The sequence below is a fragment of the Neofelis nebulosa genome, chromosome 6 (genome assembly GCF_028018385.1).
Source record: "Neofelis nebulosa isolate mNeoNeb1 chromosome 6, mNeoNeb1.pri, whole genome shotgun sequence".
Lineage (NCBI taxonomy): Eukaryota > Metazoa > Chordata > Mammalia > Carnivora > Felidae > Neofelis > Neofelis nebulosa.
The window spans coordinates 110,984,999-111,000,415 of record NC_080787.1 but is presented as its reverse complement, the minus strand read 5'-3'; the positions used below and the strand labels follow the sequence as shown (position 1 = coordinate 111,000,415).

General features: G+C 37.7%; 1 protein-coding gene across 10 annotated transcripts in view; it reads left to right on the top strand.

The window, feature by feature from the left end:
• FAM184A (family with sequence similarity 184 member A) overlaps window positions 1-15,417 on the top strand; it is a 123,404-nt gene that overhangs the window by 40,485 nt on the left and 67,502 nt on the right. For all 10 annotated transcript variants that reach the window (XR_009263264.1, XM_058735116.1, XM_058735115.1 and 7 more), the window contains exons 2-5: window positions 5,819-6,673; window positions 7,332-7,467; window positions 9,324-9,505; window positions 12,608-12,805. Coding sequence is in view for 9 of the 10 variants with exons in the window: in XM_058735116.1 (XP_058591099.1) it covers window positions 5,819-6,673; window positions 7,332-7,467; window positions 9,324-9,505; window positions 12,608-12,805 (1,371 nt within the window). In the remaining variant the exon portion in view is untranslated. The remainder of the gene's footprint in view (window positions 1-5,818; window positions 6,674-7,331; window positions 7,468-9,323; window positions 9,506-12,607; window positions 12,806-15,417) is intronic.

The following is a 15,417-nucleotide window of genomic DNA, read 5'->3' as shown; positions in this document are numbered from 1 at the left end:
TTGTAGCTCTGGAACCCATTTTTCCCCTCACAGAATCCTGTGCTTTCCATTTCTGTGCCTTCTACTCTTAGCCCTCAGCTCACAATTCTCTCTCTGTACTTTACCCATAACATTTTGACTAAATGAAGAGATTCTGGTTGAGATAAAGTAAGCATTTCATTGAGAATAAGGGGAAACCCCTACATTACCACTGTCACTCCCATCCCTTGCAAAAACCCATTTTGTCTTTATTCTCCTTTGTGTAACTTATCAAAATTTTATTTGACTAATGGAGTAAATATTTGTTTAAGATTGGTCTCCACCAAGTTGCATGAGAATAGATACCATGTATATGCATCCAGCTCACAGTTGTGTTTACTCTACCAGTTATAGACCTTGGCACATAGCAGGTGTGCAATATATTTTTGCTGAAGGGAAGAATAAATGAAGTAGGAATTGACCATTATAGATTTGCCAGTATGTTATCAAATTTTAACTAAGTAACTAGATTTTTAAACTTTTTCTCAAAATATGTGATCTTTTTCATAAGTAAAATTATTTCATAAGTAAAATTCTTTAAAATATTTAAGTGTGATTTTTATAAATGTTTTATTGAGTGATTTTAAAGGAAACTTTCAGAGTGCCTGTTGGTAATTAATGAATGTTCCTTTAATTTTCTTTTTGAATTTTGATTGTTTTTTTCCTAAAATGAAGGCATTTTGAATATTCTTTTTTTAATATTGTTAGTGTTAATCTTTTAAAAGGGCTTAATGTTTTCTGACTGTAATAGTAACATACATTCATTATAGAAGGTTTAGAAATACTGAATATCCCCAGTTAAAATTTGGTTTCTTTCTTTCTTTCTTTTCTTTCTTTCTTTCTTTCTTTTTTTTTGGTTTATTTCTTTATATACCTTCAGTATGTATCACACACACATGCACACTTACATTTTTCTCTCTGTAAGATTGGATCTTGTTGATATAGTATTGTGTATTTGTCTTCTCTTACAAGATTTTTCTTATATTATGAAATATTCTCCTAAATGAGATGTGCTTTTTAGTGTTTTCATTATATTACATTGTATGAATTTAGCATCATTTATTCAATGATTCCCTTAGCAACTTTAATGTTGCTAAAACTGGTGGTATAATATGCAACAATTTAGCTTAACATATTTTAAGCTAATACACACATACTTTTCAATGAATGTACTTTATTGCTAATGAGCTAGATTTTAGTGGGAATATATTTTTATATTGCCAGTGTATTGTTTCAGTCTGCCAAAACAAAGTACCGTAGATCTTTCCACTGTATCTTCACATGGCTAAAAGAGAGTGAGGAAGCAAGCTCACTGATGTCTCTTATAGGCACTGATCCCATCATGAGGGCACCACCCTCATGATCTTGTCTAAACTTAATTATCTCCCGAAGGCCCCATCTTCAAATACCATTATATTGGCAGTTAGGGCTTCATTCAGTTAGATGAATTTTGTTGGGGGAAGGAGAGGGACACAATACAGTCTATAGCAGCCAACAACAAGAACTATTTCAGAGACTGTTTGTTGTTACCTAAGTAGCATTTTAAAAGAGTAGATCTAGACTTATTCTCATTTTATTAGTGGGTAAGATTATTTGAAAATCTTCATAGAAAAAGTAAAAATTACTGACTATTCCTTTTTCACCCTGGAATATGTAGTTAAATCGTGCATTGTTGGCATAAGCTGGAGCTGCGAAATTACATGAAATTGTGGTAATAATTGTGCTCTTCCATTCTCTGAGTGCTTATAGTCCCAGAAAAACTGCAAATGGCTCTTAATGTCTTTAAAAATACTTTATGAAAAGAGATATTAGAGAGTTTCCTTTTCCCATGTGGAAAATAATAGCCAATTTTATGGGTGATTATGATCACTCACCAAAGTTTCTTTTAAAGTTATTCTCGGGCACCTGGGGGGCTCAGGTTAAATGCAGCCTCGGTTAGATGTCCGACTTTGGCTTAGGTCATGATCTCACAGTTTGTGAGTTTGAGCCCTGCGTCGGGCTCTGTGCTGACAGCTCAGAACCTAGAGCCTGCTTCAGATTCTGTGACTCCCTTTCTCTCTGCCCTTGTGGTGCTCTGTCCTCTGTCTCTCAAAAAAAAAAAAAAAAAAAAAAAAACAAACATTAAAGACAAATTTTAAAGCTATTCCCATTTTCTCCATAAATAAATGATACAATGAATAAAAAAATATTTATCATTTCATAGTGCTTTATATTTTTTGAAAAATATTTATATAGTATCATTTTTTAAATGTCAATGATAGGTTGATCTTATAATAATGATGTCACTAGGATAGAATAAGTATGATCTCTATTTAATATTGAGAAACTTGAAGAAATTGGAGAAATTAAGTTATTTTACATAGAATGAGAAATCCAGTTTGGATCAGTTCTGTTACTGCAAGTCATATTTTCTGTGTGTTCAAAGAACATAGAATATTTCTATTTCTTTGGTCTGAGAAAGAGTAATTAATCAGAGAAAGATACTTTAAAATGGTTACCTTTGTAATTATGTAGAAAAGTGAACAGTCAGGGGATATCTTGTTAATGTCAAGTTGAAAATTCATATATAGCATTCTCATTTAAGACACTATTAGTTTGTTGTTGTTTTTTAAGATTTTAGAAACTTTATTTTAACATTGCTGTCTTGGAAGATACTATTATATGGCCAGTATAATATTTTCTTTCTTTTATATTTATACTTTCAGAATCAAATAATTGGTTTTCTTAATGTCTTAAGAAGCTGTAGTGGTAAGAACCCTGGACTATTTATTAGAGGGTAAACAAAGCTAGTGCAAGTATTTTTTATTTTTGGCTGCCAACTTTGGCTGATGAGTTGTCAAGTGCGGAGCGCCTGGGGGGCTCAGTCAGTCCAGAGTCTGACTTCGGCTCAGGTCATGATCTTACAGTTCATGAGTTTGAGCCCTGTGTGGGGCTCTGTGCTGACAGCTCGGAGCCTGGAGCCTGCTTCAGATTCTGTGTCCCCCCGACCCCGACCCCTGCTTGTGCTCTGTCTCTCTCTGTCTTTCAAAAATGAATAAACATTTTTAAAAAATTTTTTTTAATTTTTTTTTTTAATGTTTTATTTTTGAGACAGAGAGAGACAGAGCATGAATGGGGAGAGGGTCAGAGAGAGAGGGAGACACAGAATCAGAAGCAGGCCCCAGGTTCTGAGCTGTCAGCACAGAGCCCGACACGGGACTCGAACTCACGGACCGCAAGATCGCAACCTGAGCCGAAGTCGGACACTTAACTGGCTGAGCCACCCAGGCGCCCCTAAAAAAATTTTTTTAAAAGATGACTTGTCAAGTGTATATCACAACAGGAGTCACTACTAAGGTCTCTTCCGTAATTACTCAACTTTGTTGTTGTAGTAGGAAAGCAGCTGTACACTACACATACACAAAGGGGCAGAGCAGTGCTCCAGTAAAACTATTTACAAAGACCAGCAGCAGCCATATTGGGCCTGCAGGGCATAGTTTGCCAACGTCTGGAATAGAATATCAAGTGAAATAGAGTTCCTCACCATATTTCCCTATTATTGATCAGACATTTAGTTTGTTTTTCTTAAATTCTATTCTAATTTCACCTTTTAATCCATACTTTTGTATGTTACTGTGCTTTTATATCTTCAGCTACTTTTCTGGGCTCTCTAACATCCTAACCCAGCTTGCCAAAATTGTTGTCAAGACCCCCATTTTTAACCAGTTGAACATTTACTGATTTACAGGAATGAATAGTGGTAAGGAAATGAAGGTGCTGGATATAAAGAAAAGATAGACTCCCGTGAATTTGGGTGGTCTTGGAAGCCTTATTAAAGGATACAGGACTTGAGCTGATGCTTCAAAAACTGCAGGGAAATCAAGTATTAGAAAAAAGAGAAGAGTATTGTTGAGAAATTGTTGACAAGGGGAAGCTCACATCTTCCCGTAGTGTTTCATCCCTCGTAATATGAAATCCCACCATGGAGTGGTCCTTTTCAAGATCATTTCCTGGGATAAAATGATGAAAAGTGTCACTTATTATTCTCTAGGGATTCCATCACTTGTATCATTTCTTTTCCTTCCATGTGCTTAGTAAGATAGTTAGGGGATTTGGGCAGATTCCCTGGGAAGGTCTGAGACCTGTGGCCTACACCAGCTCTGCTCTAAGCATTCTACAAATGGACTTCTCTCCAGCTAGTTGGCATTGTTTTCCCTTAGTGCCTCTTTCAGTCTTTTGTGGGCATCAACATGATGGGTAGGTAAGACCCTGGAGGAAGGTTGTAGGAGTCTACCAACTTTCTTGGGTTATAGGCTACCTTTAGGTTTAAATGTGTAAATGAAAGGAGTCCTCTATGGCGATCTTGTCTAGCTCGTTAGGGACATAACCTGGGATTTGGAATTAGGGTTATTTAAAAAAGGAGAAACTGGAAGTGAGCATTTATTTCTGTTCTGTGCACATATTTCCCTTTGGCAGTAGCTAGCAGGTGAAGTAGCTGGCAAGACAAATGGAGTCCTGCCATCTCTCAATCTTTTCACCTTTGTTATGATTACATCTCTCAATAGTTAGAGCAGACCAAGTGAGTATATGAATGGGGGCCTGATTCTGGAAGACAAAGCCCTGTGTGGAGAGAGTGAAGCCCCTGCAATGGGGTAAGCCTCCAATGTGTCTTCAGTGGGGTAAGCCTCCAGTGTGTCTTCTCCTTCCACAAGTACAGCTACAGGCCTAGCAGGTGACCACCTAGATTTAGCAATAGCATCTGGTGTCACCAGGATGTGTGAAGAGCCAGGTAGTTTGTTTCTGTTGCCTCAGGCTGTATGAACAAGTTCTCTACAAAAATTGCAACATGTTTGCATCTTAATTGCCTCTGACTTTTGGGGCTGGAATCCATTTCTAAAGCCAGAATAAGATCACATTGAAACGAGCAAAGCTCCAGGACACTAATTTTTTAGCTTCTGGATTTTTGGATTGGAGAGTGTTCATTTCTTTTTACTTCAGAAGAAAGTGGGTGAACCTGTAAGCCTTAAGTAATAGTCATGAATATTGTACTGTTTGGCCACAGTGGTATGATGGAGGGTATCAAAGAACATACAAGAGTGGGAGCATCACTACAAAGGGAGTATGTTGTCATTTGTAATTAAGGTTGGGGAAATGTCAATGGAATCATTAAAATCCAAGGACTAAAATGAAAATAAAGACCTTTGCCCAGATACTCTGGCTCTAGAAACCTGGCTTGCCTGGATTCAGAGGGAAAATTAGGCAGTGAGTAAAACTATAGTGTTTAATATGTGAGCAGAAAAGTACTAACTGGATTTTGTAAGGAGACCTCTAGGAACTTGGAGAGAAGAGGATCAGCTTTAAAAACTGACCATAGGAGAATTAGAAGAGGAAATTTCTAAATTTAGAACATACCGGACATTAAACAGATGAAAGAGCCTTTAAGAAGACTTAAGGCCTAGAACTTCCACTCATACAAAGCACTAGAGTAAGGCAGATACTTTGAGGCTTTTCTGCTGATCCTCACCCCAAACTAGACTGGACCCTATGGAGAACTCCTTTCTTCTAGGCTTCCTTTGTCTCTTTTCTCCTCACTGTTTTCATTTATAGTGGAATCTTCAGATGCAACTTTTCAGGTTGTGCTAAGGTAAAACTGCTACGTAAATCAATCTATGAATCTAAAACAATGCATGAAGCTCAGTATTTAGTATTTACCATACCCAGTTTTGTGTGTTGAAAAATATCAATCCAAATGGAAGAATTAACTTCCAGTAAGAACAGAACATGGTTTGCTCAATTCTTTCCCTTTTTTAAAACTATGCAGGTAATATATGCTTTAAATACTAAAAATGATGAGCATGAATCTGCAATTCAGGCCCTCAAAGATGCTCATGAAGAAGAAATCCAACAGATTCTTGCAGAAACAAGAGAAAAAATATTGCAATATAAAAGCAAAGTAACAGAGGAGTTAGACCTGAAGAGAAAGATTCAGGTTTTAGAAGCATCATTAGAAGACCACATAAAAATGAAGCAGCAGGCTTTGACAGAATTTGAAGCTTATAAGCACAGAGTTGAGGACATGCAACTTTGTGCAGAAGCCCAGCATGTCCAACGCATAGTAACCATGTCTAGAGAGGTTGAAGAGATCAGAAGGAAGTTTGAGGAAAGATTACGGAGTTTTGGGCAACTCCAAGTACAGTTTGAAAAAGACAAACGGTTGGCATTGGAAGATTTGCGAACTGCTCATAGACGGGAAATCCAAGAGCTGTTGAAGTCCCAGCAGGATCACAGTGCCTCGGTCAGTAAAGGGCAGGAGAAGGCAGAGGAACTGCACAGGGTGGAGGTGGAGACATTAAACAAAACACTGGAGGAGCTAAGACTTGAACGGAAAAAGCTAATTGAGGATTATGAAGGCAAGTTGAATAAAGCTCAGTCCTTTTATGAGCATGAGCTTGATACTTTGAAAAGGTCACAGCTTTTTACAGCGGAAAGCCTCCAGGCTAGCAAAGAAAAGGAAGCTGATCTTAGAAAAGAATTTCAGGGACAAGAAGCAATTTTAAGAAAAACTATAGGAAAATTGAAGACAGAGTTACAGATGGTACAGGATGAAGCTGGAAGTCTTCGCGACAAATGCCAAAAGCTTCAGATAGCACTTGTTACAGCAGAGAACAATGTTCAGGTAAGTAAAGCCTCTCACTTTCAACCTATGGATACCCACTCTCTCTCCCTCCCCAGTTTTGTCTTTTTCTTTTCAATTAGACTACTTTAACTTTTTTTTTCCATTTTGCTTTCTTCTGCTTTTCCTTTGTGAGAAAAATCAATAAAGGGGCAATTTTTACTACTCTGTAGTTATTATCTACTACTAGAATTTCAAATACTAAAGGCCCATAAAGATAACTTAAAACCTGATAAAGAAAGGTTTCTATTGAAATAACGTGTTGATATTTTTCACAAGTGACTTGGGAGAGTTAAAATATTGGGCTTTAGTTTTAATTATGTTTTCTCCTTTACCTTCATTAATAATGGTCTGCACAGTGATCAAAAATTTGTCTTCTAAACCTGAAAATAGGTATAGAAAATTTCGTAGCTGTTTTTAATATCTGCAGCATTTGAGTGGATTAAAAAAGGTTGAATAGCCTTTCATGATTGGGTCATATGATTTATGAAGGTAAGTTCTAAGTGTTATCAAAACAGATTTAAAACTAGGTATTATTAACTGCAACTTTTGAATACGAGAAAGTTGATGCTTGTAATTTAAGTGAATTGGCATCATTAGCTTAGCTAATTAGCTTCGCATCATTCTTGCATATTAGTAATGGCTATTTGATCATTCTTAGGTTCTTCAAAAACAGCTTGATGATGCCAAGGAGGGAGAGATGGACTTACTAAGCAAGCACAAGGAAGTGGAAAGTGAGCTAGCAGCGGCCAGAGAACGTTTACAACAACAGGCTTCAGACCTTGTCCTCAAAGCTAGTATGTGTGACCACAGTTCTTGGTGTATTCCTTAGCTAAAACCAACACTGAAATGTTTACTCAAGACAAAATTTGCCTTCTCTTCTCATACTTTAACATTATTTAGATTCTAAATATTTTATTTTTTTTTTTTTAATTTTTTTTTTTTTTTTTTTTTTTTTGGGACAGAGAGAGACAGAGCATGAACGGGGGAGGGGCAGAGAGAGAGGGAGACACAGAATCGGAAACAGGCTCCAGGCTCCGAGCCATCAGCCCAGAGCCTGACGCGGGGCTCGAACTCACGGACCGCGAGATCGTGACCTGGCTGAAGTCGGACGCTTAACCGACTGCGCCACCCAGGCGCCCCTAGATTCTAAATATTTTAAAGGACTCTAATTTCTTTTTAATCATAAGATAAGCAAATAATAACTTATTTTTAAGAATATATATTTTTATACAAAAATTAAGAGCAGGTATTTTATCACCAATAAATCATTCACTAAAAGAACAAAGAAGCATTCTAAGAAGTTTTTTGTTCTTTAAAAACATGTTTTAAAGTATTTAAATTAGTGGAACTATATGTGAATTATAGTGCCTCATTTCATTTGGCTTATTAATAAGGATCATTTACATACTAAAGCTGAGTTGCCTATCCTAATATGGCTAATGTTCTCATTTTATAACCTGTACTAGAGGAAGTGGGTGATTCATGTCAGTTCTGAAGTTACATTTTGCCCAAGTGTTTAGTGTGCCAGATGAAGCCATTTGAAGTAATTCTTTGAGAATGTCATTTGATTTGATTGGCTCATCTGTGAATTCCCAGATGACCTTTCTCCTAAGTAGTAGTTTTTCAACTTTAGTGTGTATGAAAATCACCCAAAGGGCTTGTGCAACCACAGATGCTGGGCTCCAGCCTCAGAGCTTCTGATTTAGCAGGTCTGAGATGATCTTCACTGCGGGCTCAAGTTCCCAGGTCTGCTGGTCCAGGGCACTTTGAGAACCACTGGCCTACCTAACACATGCTTTCTGAGACCTTTATCTCACACTCATTTTTCATCTCTCTGTCTCTCTTATTGCCCGTCCCCCTTTTTTGTTGTTGTCATTTATTTATTCTTTGATAATTTGCTGACTTAATCTCTTAATCCACCTTAGTTCTTTATCAGGTTTCTTGTCTAAAACAAACTCAGTTTCAACCAAACCACTGCCTTCCATATTTACTACCCGTGTACAAATTTCTTTCTCTTTAAAATTTTTTTAATGTTTATTAATTTTTGACAGAGAGAGACAGAGCATGAACAGGGGAGAGGCAGAGAGAGAGAGGGAGACACAGAATCCAAAGCAGGCTCCAGGCTCCGAGCTGTCAGCACAGAGCCCGACGCGGGGCTCGAACTCACAGACTGTGAGATCATGACCTGAGCCGAAGTTGGATGCTCAACCGACTGAGCCACCCAGGCGCCCCTAAATTTCTTTCTCTTTATGTGAGAATTTGAAAAAAGCGATTAGAAAAGAACAAATTGCTCATTTGGCACTGTAGTGCCATCCTCTTTGTTTGACTCCCAAGGCTTTTTTTTACATGCATCTCTGAGAGTTACTTCTACTTCAGCTTGTTTAGTGTGCAATCTTAAAAAAGGGTCCTGGGTACAGTGATGTAGTGATGTGAAAATAGACCTTTTCCTCGTTTAAATTATTCTACTTGGGTAAGAAACATTCCCATGGTAAATATTTCCATTTTATACGGTGAACAAACCAAAGTACTGTTTGTACATGCAGACTATTTATTTCACTCCGGTATTAAGTACAATTGTGTCATTAAATATAAACTTTTACAGTCAGTGCAACAAATTTTAAATTGCAGAGTTTTTCTTTTTGGGGTATAGGTCACATTGGAATGCTTCAAGCGACTCAGATGACCCAAGAGGTTACAATTAAAGATCTAGAATCAGAAAAATCAAGGACCAACGAGAGATTATCTCAGCTTGAAGAAGAAAGAGCTTTTTTGCAAAGCAAAACTCAGAGTCTGGATGAAGAGCAGAAGCAGCAGATTTTGGAACTAGAGAAGGTAAAAAGCAGTAGAGTTTGCCCCCCATCCGCTGTCCCACAACAAAGAAAGGAAAAGAAAAAAAGTTCGGTTTTCTCAGATTTGATTTAAAAAGTGTTTACTTCTACTTCACAGTAACAGTCAATTTTTATTTAATGTTTATGTATTTTGAGAAAGAGAGAGTGGGGGTGGTGCGTAGAGAGAGGGAGAGAGAAAATCCTAAGCAGCTAACATGGGGTTTGAACTCACAAAACTGTGAGATCATGACCTGAGCCAAAATCAAGAGTCAGATGCTTAACCAACTAAGCCACCCAGGAGCTCCAATAACAGTCCATTTCTTAATTCTAGTAAGTTTTTGTCTTAATTTTGAGGAAAAAGATATAAAGCTGGACTATCTATTGTACATGTATTCAAAATGTTTTTTTCAGATTTTTAAAAAATTTACATCCAAATTAGTTAGCATATAGTGCAACAATGATTTCAAGAGTAGATTCCTTAGTGCCCCTTACCCATTTAGCCCATCCCCCCTCCCACAATCCCTCTAGTAACCCTCAGTTTGTTCTCTGTATTTATGAGTCTCTTCTGTTTTGTCCCCCTCCCTGTTTTTTGTATTATTTTTGTTTCCCTTCCCTTATGTTCATCTGTTTTGTCTCTTAAAGTCCTCATATGAGTGAAGTCATATGATTTTTGTCTTTCTCTGACTAATTTCACTTAGCATAATACCCTCCAGTTCCATCGACGTCGCTGCAGATGGCAAGATTTCATTCTTTGTGATTGCGAGTAATACTCCATTGTATCTCTATATACCATATTTTCTTTTTCCATTCATCCATCGATGGACATTTGGGCTCTTTCCATACTTTGGCTATTGTTGATAGTGCTGCTATAAACATGGGGGTGCATGTGTCCCTTTGAAACAGCACACCTGTATCCCTTGGATAAATGCCTAGTAGTGCAATTGCTGGGTCGTAGGGTAGTCCTATTTTTAGTTTTTTGAGGAACCTCCATACTGTTTTCCAGAGTGGCTGTACCAGCTGGCATTCCCATGTATTCAGAATATTAACAATTTATAATGTAAAAACTTAAGACATTTCAACGTATTTCAACCAGAAACTGTGAAACTCTTATTTCAGTGGAATGTACATTGTGGTTGATCATATGTTTTTGTACTGATGAAATGTATTATTGCCTATATACCTAGGAAATTTCGGTAAAACTTTTGGCAATCATTGAGCTCTGAAAATTCATATACCAACATATTGAATTTCTAGATTAAACAAATAAGACCTATCATTTGTAGAGTAATTGCTGAATATTTATTGCAGTTGTTCAGATATCAAGTGGGAGTTTTGGAATCTTTCTTCCCCTCAACAACCAGGCATATTAAAAATAAGTCTGATCTCCTTGCCCTTTGCTCACCTCCCATTCACGCCTTACCTGAAAACCATGTGGTTTCTCTTACGACAACTCCACAGAATGTGTGTTTGCTCCAGCCTCCGGGGACATCCTGGTTGCTGGACTTGATGAATCTCATCCAACAGTGTTACTTATTTCTCTCTGATTTACAACATCTCCCTTTTGGTATTTCACATTCTCCCACATTTTCCTCCTGCCTGCCCGGCCTTGCAGTCTTGTTTGTGAGCTTTCCTTCTGTCTGTTCCCTTACCATTTACGTTCCCCAGCATTTTCACCTCATTCTATATGCTTTTCCATTCTGGTAACATCAGCTGTCACTTGTTAAGTGATCCCTCCCAAATCTGTTGGCCTAGGCCCCATCTTTTCCCTAAATTTGTGCCGTGTGTGTCTAACTCCCACAAGATATGTTGGTTTCTCACAAATGTGTCAAATCAGCATGCCTAGAACTTTCTCCCCTCAGAAGTACTTTTTTTTTTCCCCATTCCTTTTTTCAACCAATAGCACTACCCTGTGTGTGTAGCTTGGTAAATTGGTCGTTATTGATTACTGTTTCCTTAACCCTCTTACCTGTTATGGAGTCCTCTGGCTTTTTGCTCCCTTAATATATTTTTATTCCATCATATCCCTTCATACCCTTTCGCGGATTCTGGGTTTAGGTTTAGATCATTGTTGCCTGGATTTCAGTTACAGCTTCCTCAGTGCTCTCCCTGCCTCAGCTCACTAGCCTACTGTCAACATGACTGTTGTTAAAAATATGTCAGTTACATAAATTGCAGTGATTTCTCATTCCTGTCAGAATAAAAGTCAGAGTCCTTAGCATAAAAGACCCTTTTTCATCATTTGATTCATGCCCCCTGCTGAGCCCCATTCCTTACCACTGCCAGCCTCATATCTGCTGTTCGGTCCACACCGCTCAGCTACATGGTCTTCCTATCTTATCTGAACTTCATCACCTGGCGGGCTACTGCTCATTTTTCAAAATGCTGGAAATGGTTTTGAATGCAGGTTTTTGACACCAGATCTAGATTTGAAATTTTCTCCTCTTTCATTTCCTGATGGACTTGTGAGAATTAAATGAGAACGTGTCATCAGCAGCCTAGATGTTTTCTCTTCTGGAAAGCCTTCCCTGATGTATGTATGTATGTATGTATGTCTCTCTCTCTCTCTCTCTCTCTCTCTCTCACACACACACACACACACACACACACACACACACCCTTTCCCACCCCATCCAGGTTAGTCTCCTTTCCTGTATACTCTTACAATGTGTGATGTACACTCCTTTCATAGAATGTATAAAATTATATTTCCGTTGTCTTTTGCCTTTTTCCAGACTGTGACTGCTTAAAAGGCATATAATTGGCACTCAGTGAAATTGTATTGAATATCATCTGAGTGGTAAATTGGTAAGCCATTTTGTGTACAGCTTTGACATACAGGAAGGCTTTCTGTCTTAAGCTCACAGATGTGCTAACTCACACTTGGTTCTGACCTAGCCTGTTTTATTACTTGTGTTAAAATTATTAATTTTGTCTGTGCTACCCTGTCATTTTCTGAGAACACCAATGATGTAATCTCATGTCCAAAGTCTAAATTCCATAGTACTCAGTTCATTCAAATGTATGTATTTATTGAGTATTCAGAATACTAATAGCAGTAATGAAAAAAGCAGGTGTAATTATTGATCTTTATTTGCTTTAATTTTAGAAAGTAAATGAAGCAAAGAAAACTCAGCAAGAATATTATGAGATGGAGCTAAAAAATCTGCAAAATAGATTGGAAGGAGAGGTTGCTCAATTAAATGAGGCTCATTCTAAGACTTTGGAAGAATTAGCTTGGAAGCACCACATGGCAATTGAAGCTGTCCACAGTAATGCAGTTAAGGATAAGAAAAAACTACAAGCGGTGAGTATAAATTCAAGGTAGCATTGCATCGTGAACTGGAAGGGTTTCTGTAATGATCCAGTATGACCCATATTGTAGAGTAATGAGTTACTTCATTCTGATGGCTGCTCTCTCATAATCTGTAAATCATGATTCAGAGTAATATACTTAAAAATTCTTGATATCTCCTGTGTGTAGATTGATAGGAGGCATTCCTACTTTGTATGAGCCATGGTAATACTCCCTTGATCTTGAGCTGTTTCTTCATGAGACACTGTCTTAAGTGTGCTCCTCGCGAAGCCTCAACTAGCTGAAGCACTTACGCTCCTGTAGATGTTTCCTTCCGCATAGTAGAAGAAACAAGGTGTCTGACAGATCTGGGATTTACACTGAGCTCTTTGTTTACTGGCTGCCTAAATTTGGGCCTCAAAAACCATGCCTGTCCTCGTGTGACAGATGAAGAGGAGATCCATCTTATGTTCCTGTGAAGGTTAAGTGAAATAAAATGTTAAGAACTCAGACATGTCCTAGCATATAGTGATAAATAAATGTTAGTTTTTAGTATTTCTTATAGTGTGCCAGGCGCTGCAATAGTGTTTTCCATCTGTTTTTTTACTTCATTCCTGCCACACTCATAGGTTTAATTGCTGCACCCGCTTTACTGAAGAGGAGATAGAGGAAAGAGGTGAAACACTTGTTCAATCACATGCAGCTAGTAAGAATCAGTCAGGTCTTGAACTCAGGTTTCAGATGTCAAACTCTAAGGCACTTAACCACCACATAAAAGCATGTATTAATGATGATTGTTGTATGTTTTACATAATAGCTTTTTAGAGTTTATTAAGAGCTTTCTTGTATACTCCTCATTACTTAAGGCTTGAAGATTAATGTCATTTTTATTATATAGGTGGTGAAATAGTTTTAATAAACCTAAATGATGTATTCAGTGCCACTAACCTAGTATATAGAAGAAGCAGGATATGAATTGAGAGATTCACCTCTATGTCTCTTCCTTTTGTGACACAACTAGTTGGAAAAAATATTCAACACTTGAACTTAATTAAAAATTCAAATAAAACTTCCTATTAAAATGTTATTTCTGTCTAAACCTGCTACTATATGTTTATGTAGCTGGAGATAAATCTTAATGACATGTTATTTCTCAAAATTGTGGTTGTTATTTTCTGTGTGCCAGCTCACTATTCCAGAACGAATTTGTACAGCTTTAATTACGTGGTGCATGTAGATGCTTACTGACTCTGTATGTCTGTGTCAGTTTTTCAGGGATTTATAGTGAAGTATTCAGTGGTAACTGCTGCTTCAGTAAGCTCTTCCATAGCTATTTTTTGTTTTGTTTTTTCATCTCTACATCCCTTATTCACCTTAGCCTTCTCCCTTATTGTGATATTTAACCTGCAGGTGTTCTGCTTTTTGCCTCTCTTTACTCCTCTATATTAAGTTCTAAGTGCTAGAATCTAGGCATCTTTCATCAATATCATTTTTACCTCATTACTTCTCTCTTAATTATACCCTTGCCCACTGAATTTCAATTTCTGAGCCACCTAAAAATCTGCTTTAAGCTACTTACATTTCTTGCAATCTTTCTTTAAAATGTGGTTGCTATAAAACACATGACATGCATTTCCTGTGTGTGAACATAGTCAAAATTCAAGATAGCTTTATCTATCCCCTTCCCTTTTCTCAAAATAACTTATCACTTGCTGTTTCATTCCTCTCTTGCCTAGCTAGCTCATGTCTGAGCCTCAGCTCAGACCAGCCTCCTTTTAGAATAGTCTTTCTCCAATGTCACATTATCTTTTATTATTTTTTTAATGTTTATTTATTTTTGAGAGACAGAGAGAGGCAGAGTGTGAGCAGGGGAGGGGCAGAGAGAGAGGAAGACACAGAATCTGAAGCAGGCTCCAGGCTCCATCTGAGCTGTCAGCACAGTCATCTGAGAGCCTGATGCGGGACATGAACTCACAAGCTGCGAGGTCATGATCTGAGCTGAAGTTGGCTGTTTAATGACTAAGCCACTCAGGCGCCTCATGTCACATTATCTTTTAAAGAACATTTACCTAAAGGTGACTTCTTCATTCCTTATTACTTAGTTATCAAAAAGGATTATATTTTTTTTCATAACTTGAGTTTACCCACCCCATTTGAAAGTGAATATATAGAGAATCCATGTAGAAAAGAGTTACCATTGCAGGCCTGAAGCTGCTATCCTTAGAAAGGCACATGGTGCAAGGTTGGCCCTTGCTAGTATCTGGGAACTTGAATTTCGGGAGGGTTTCCACCATTCCCTGATAACAGCAGCTCATGTGCCTAAGGTGTTTATGCAAACAATATGGTTTCTGCTGAACGTCCGCTTTCCTTCATGAAGTCTGGGTGTTTGGCACATGGTAATCAAGTACCTATGTGATTAGCCCCGAATAAAAAACCTAGGCAATGAGTCTCTCATGAACTTTACTAGAAGACAACATTTCACATTATTGTCACAACTTGCTAGAGAGTCCTGTGTGAGAGGACTCTTGGAAGTTTGTACCTGGCTTCCTACAGGCTTCACCCCATATGCCTTTTTCCTTTGCTGAATGTGCTTAGTATCCTTTTACTATAAAGTAAATTATGAC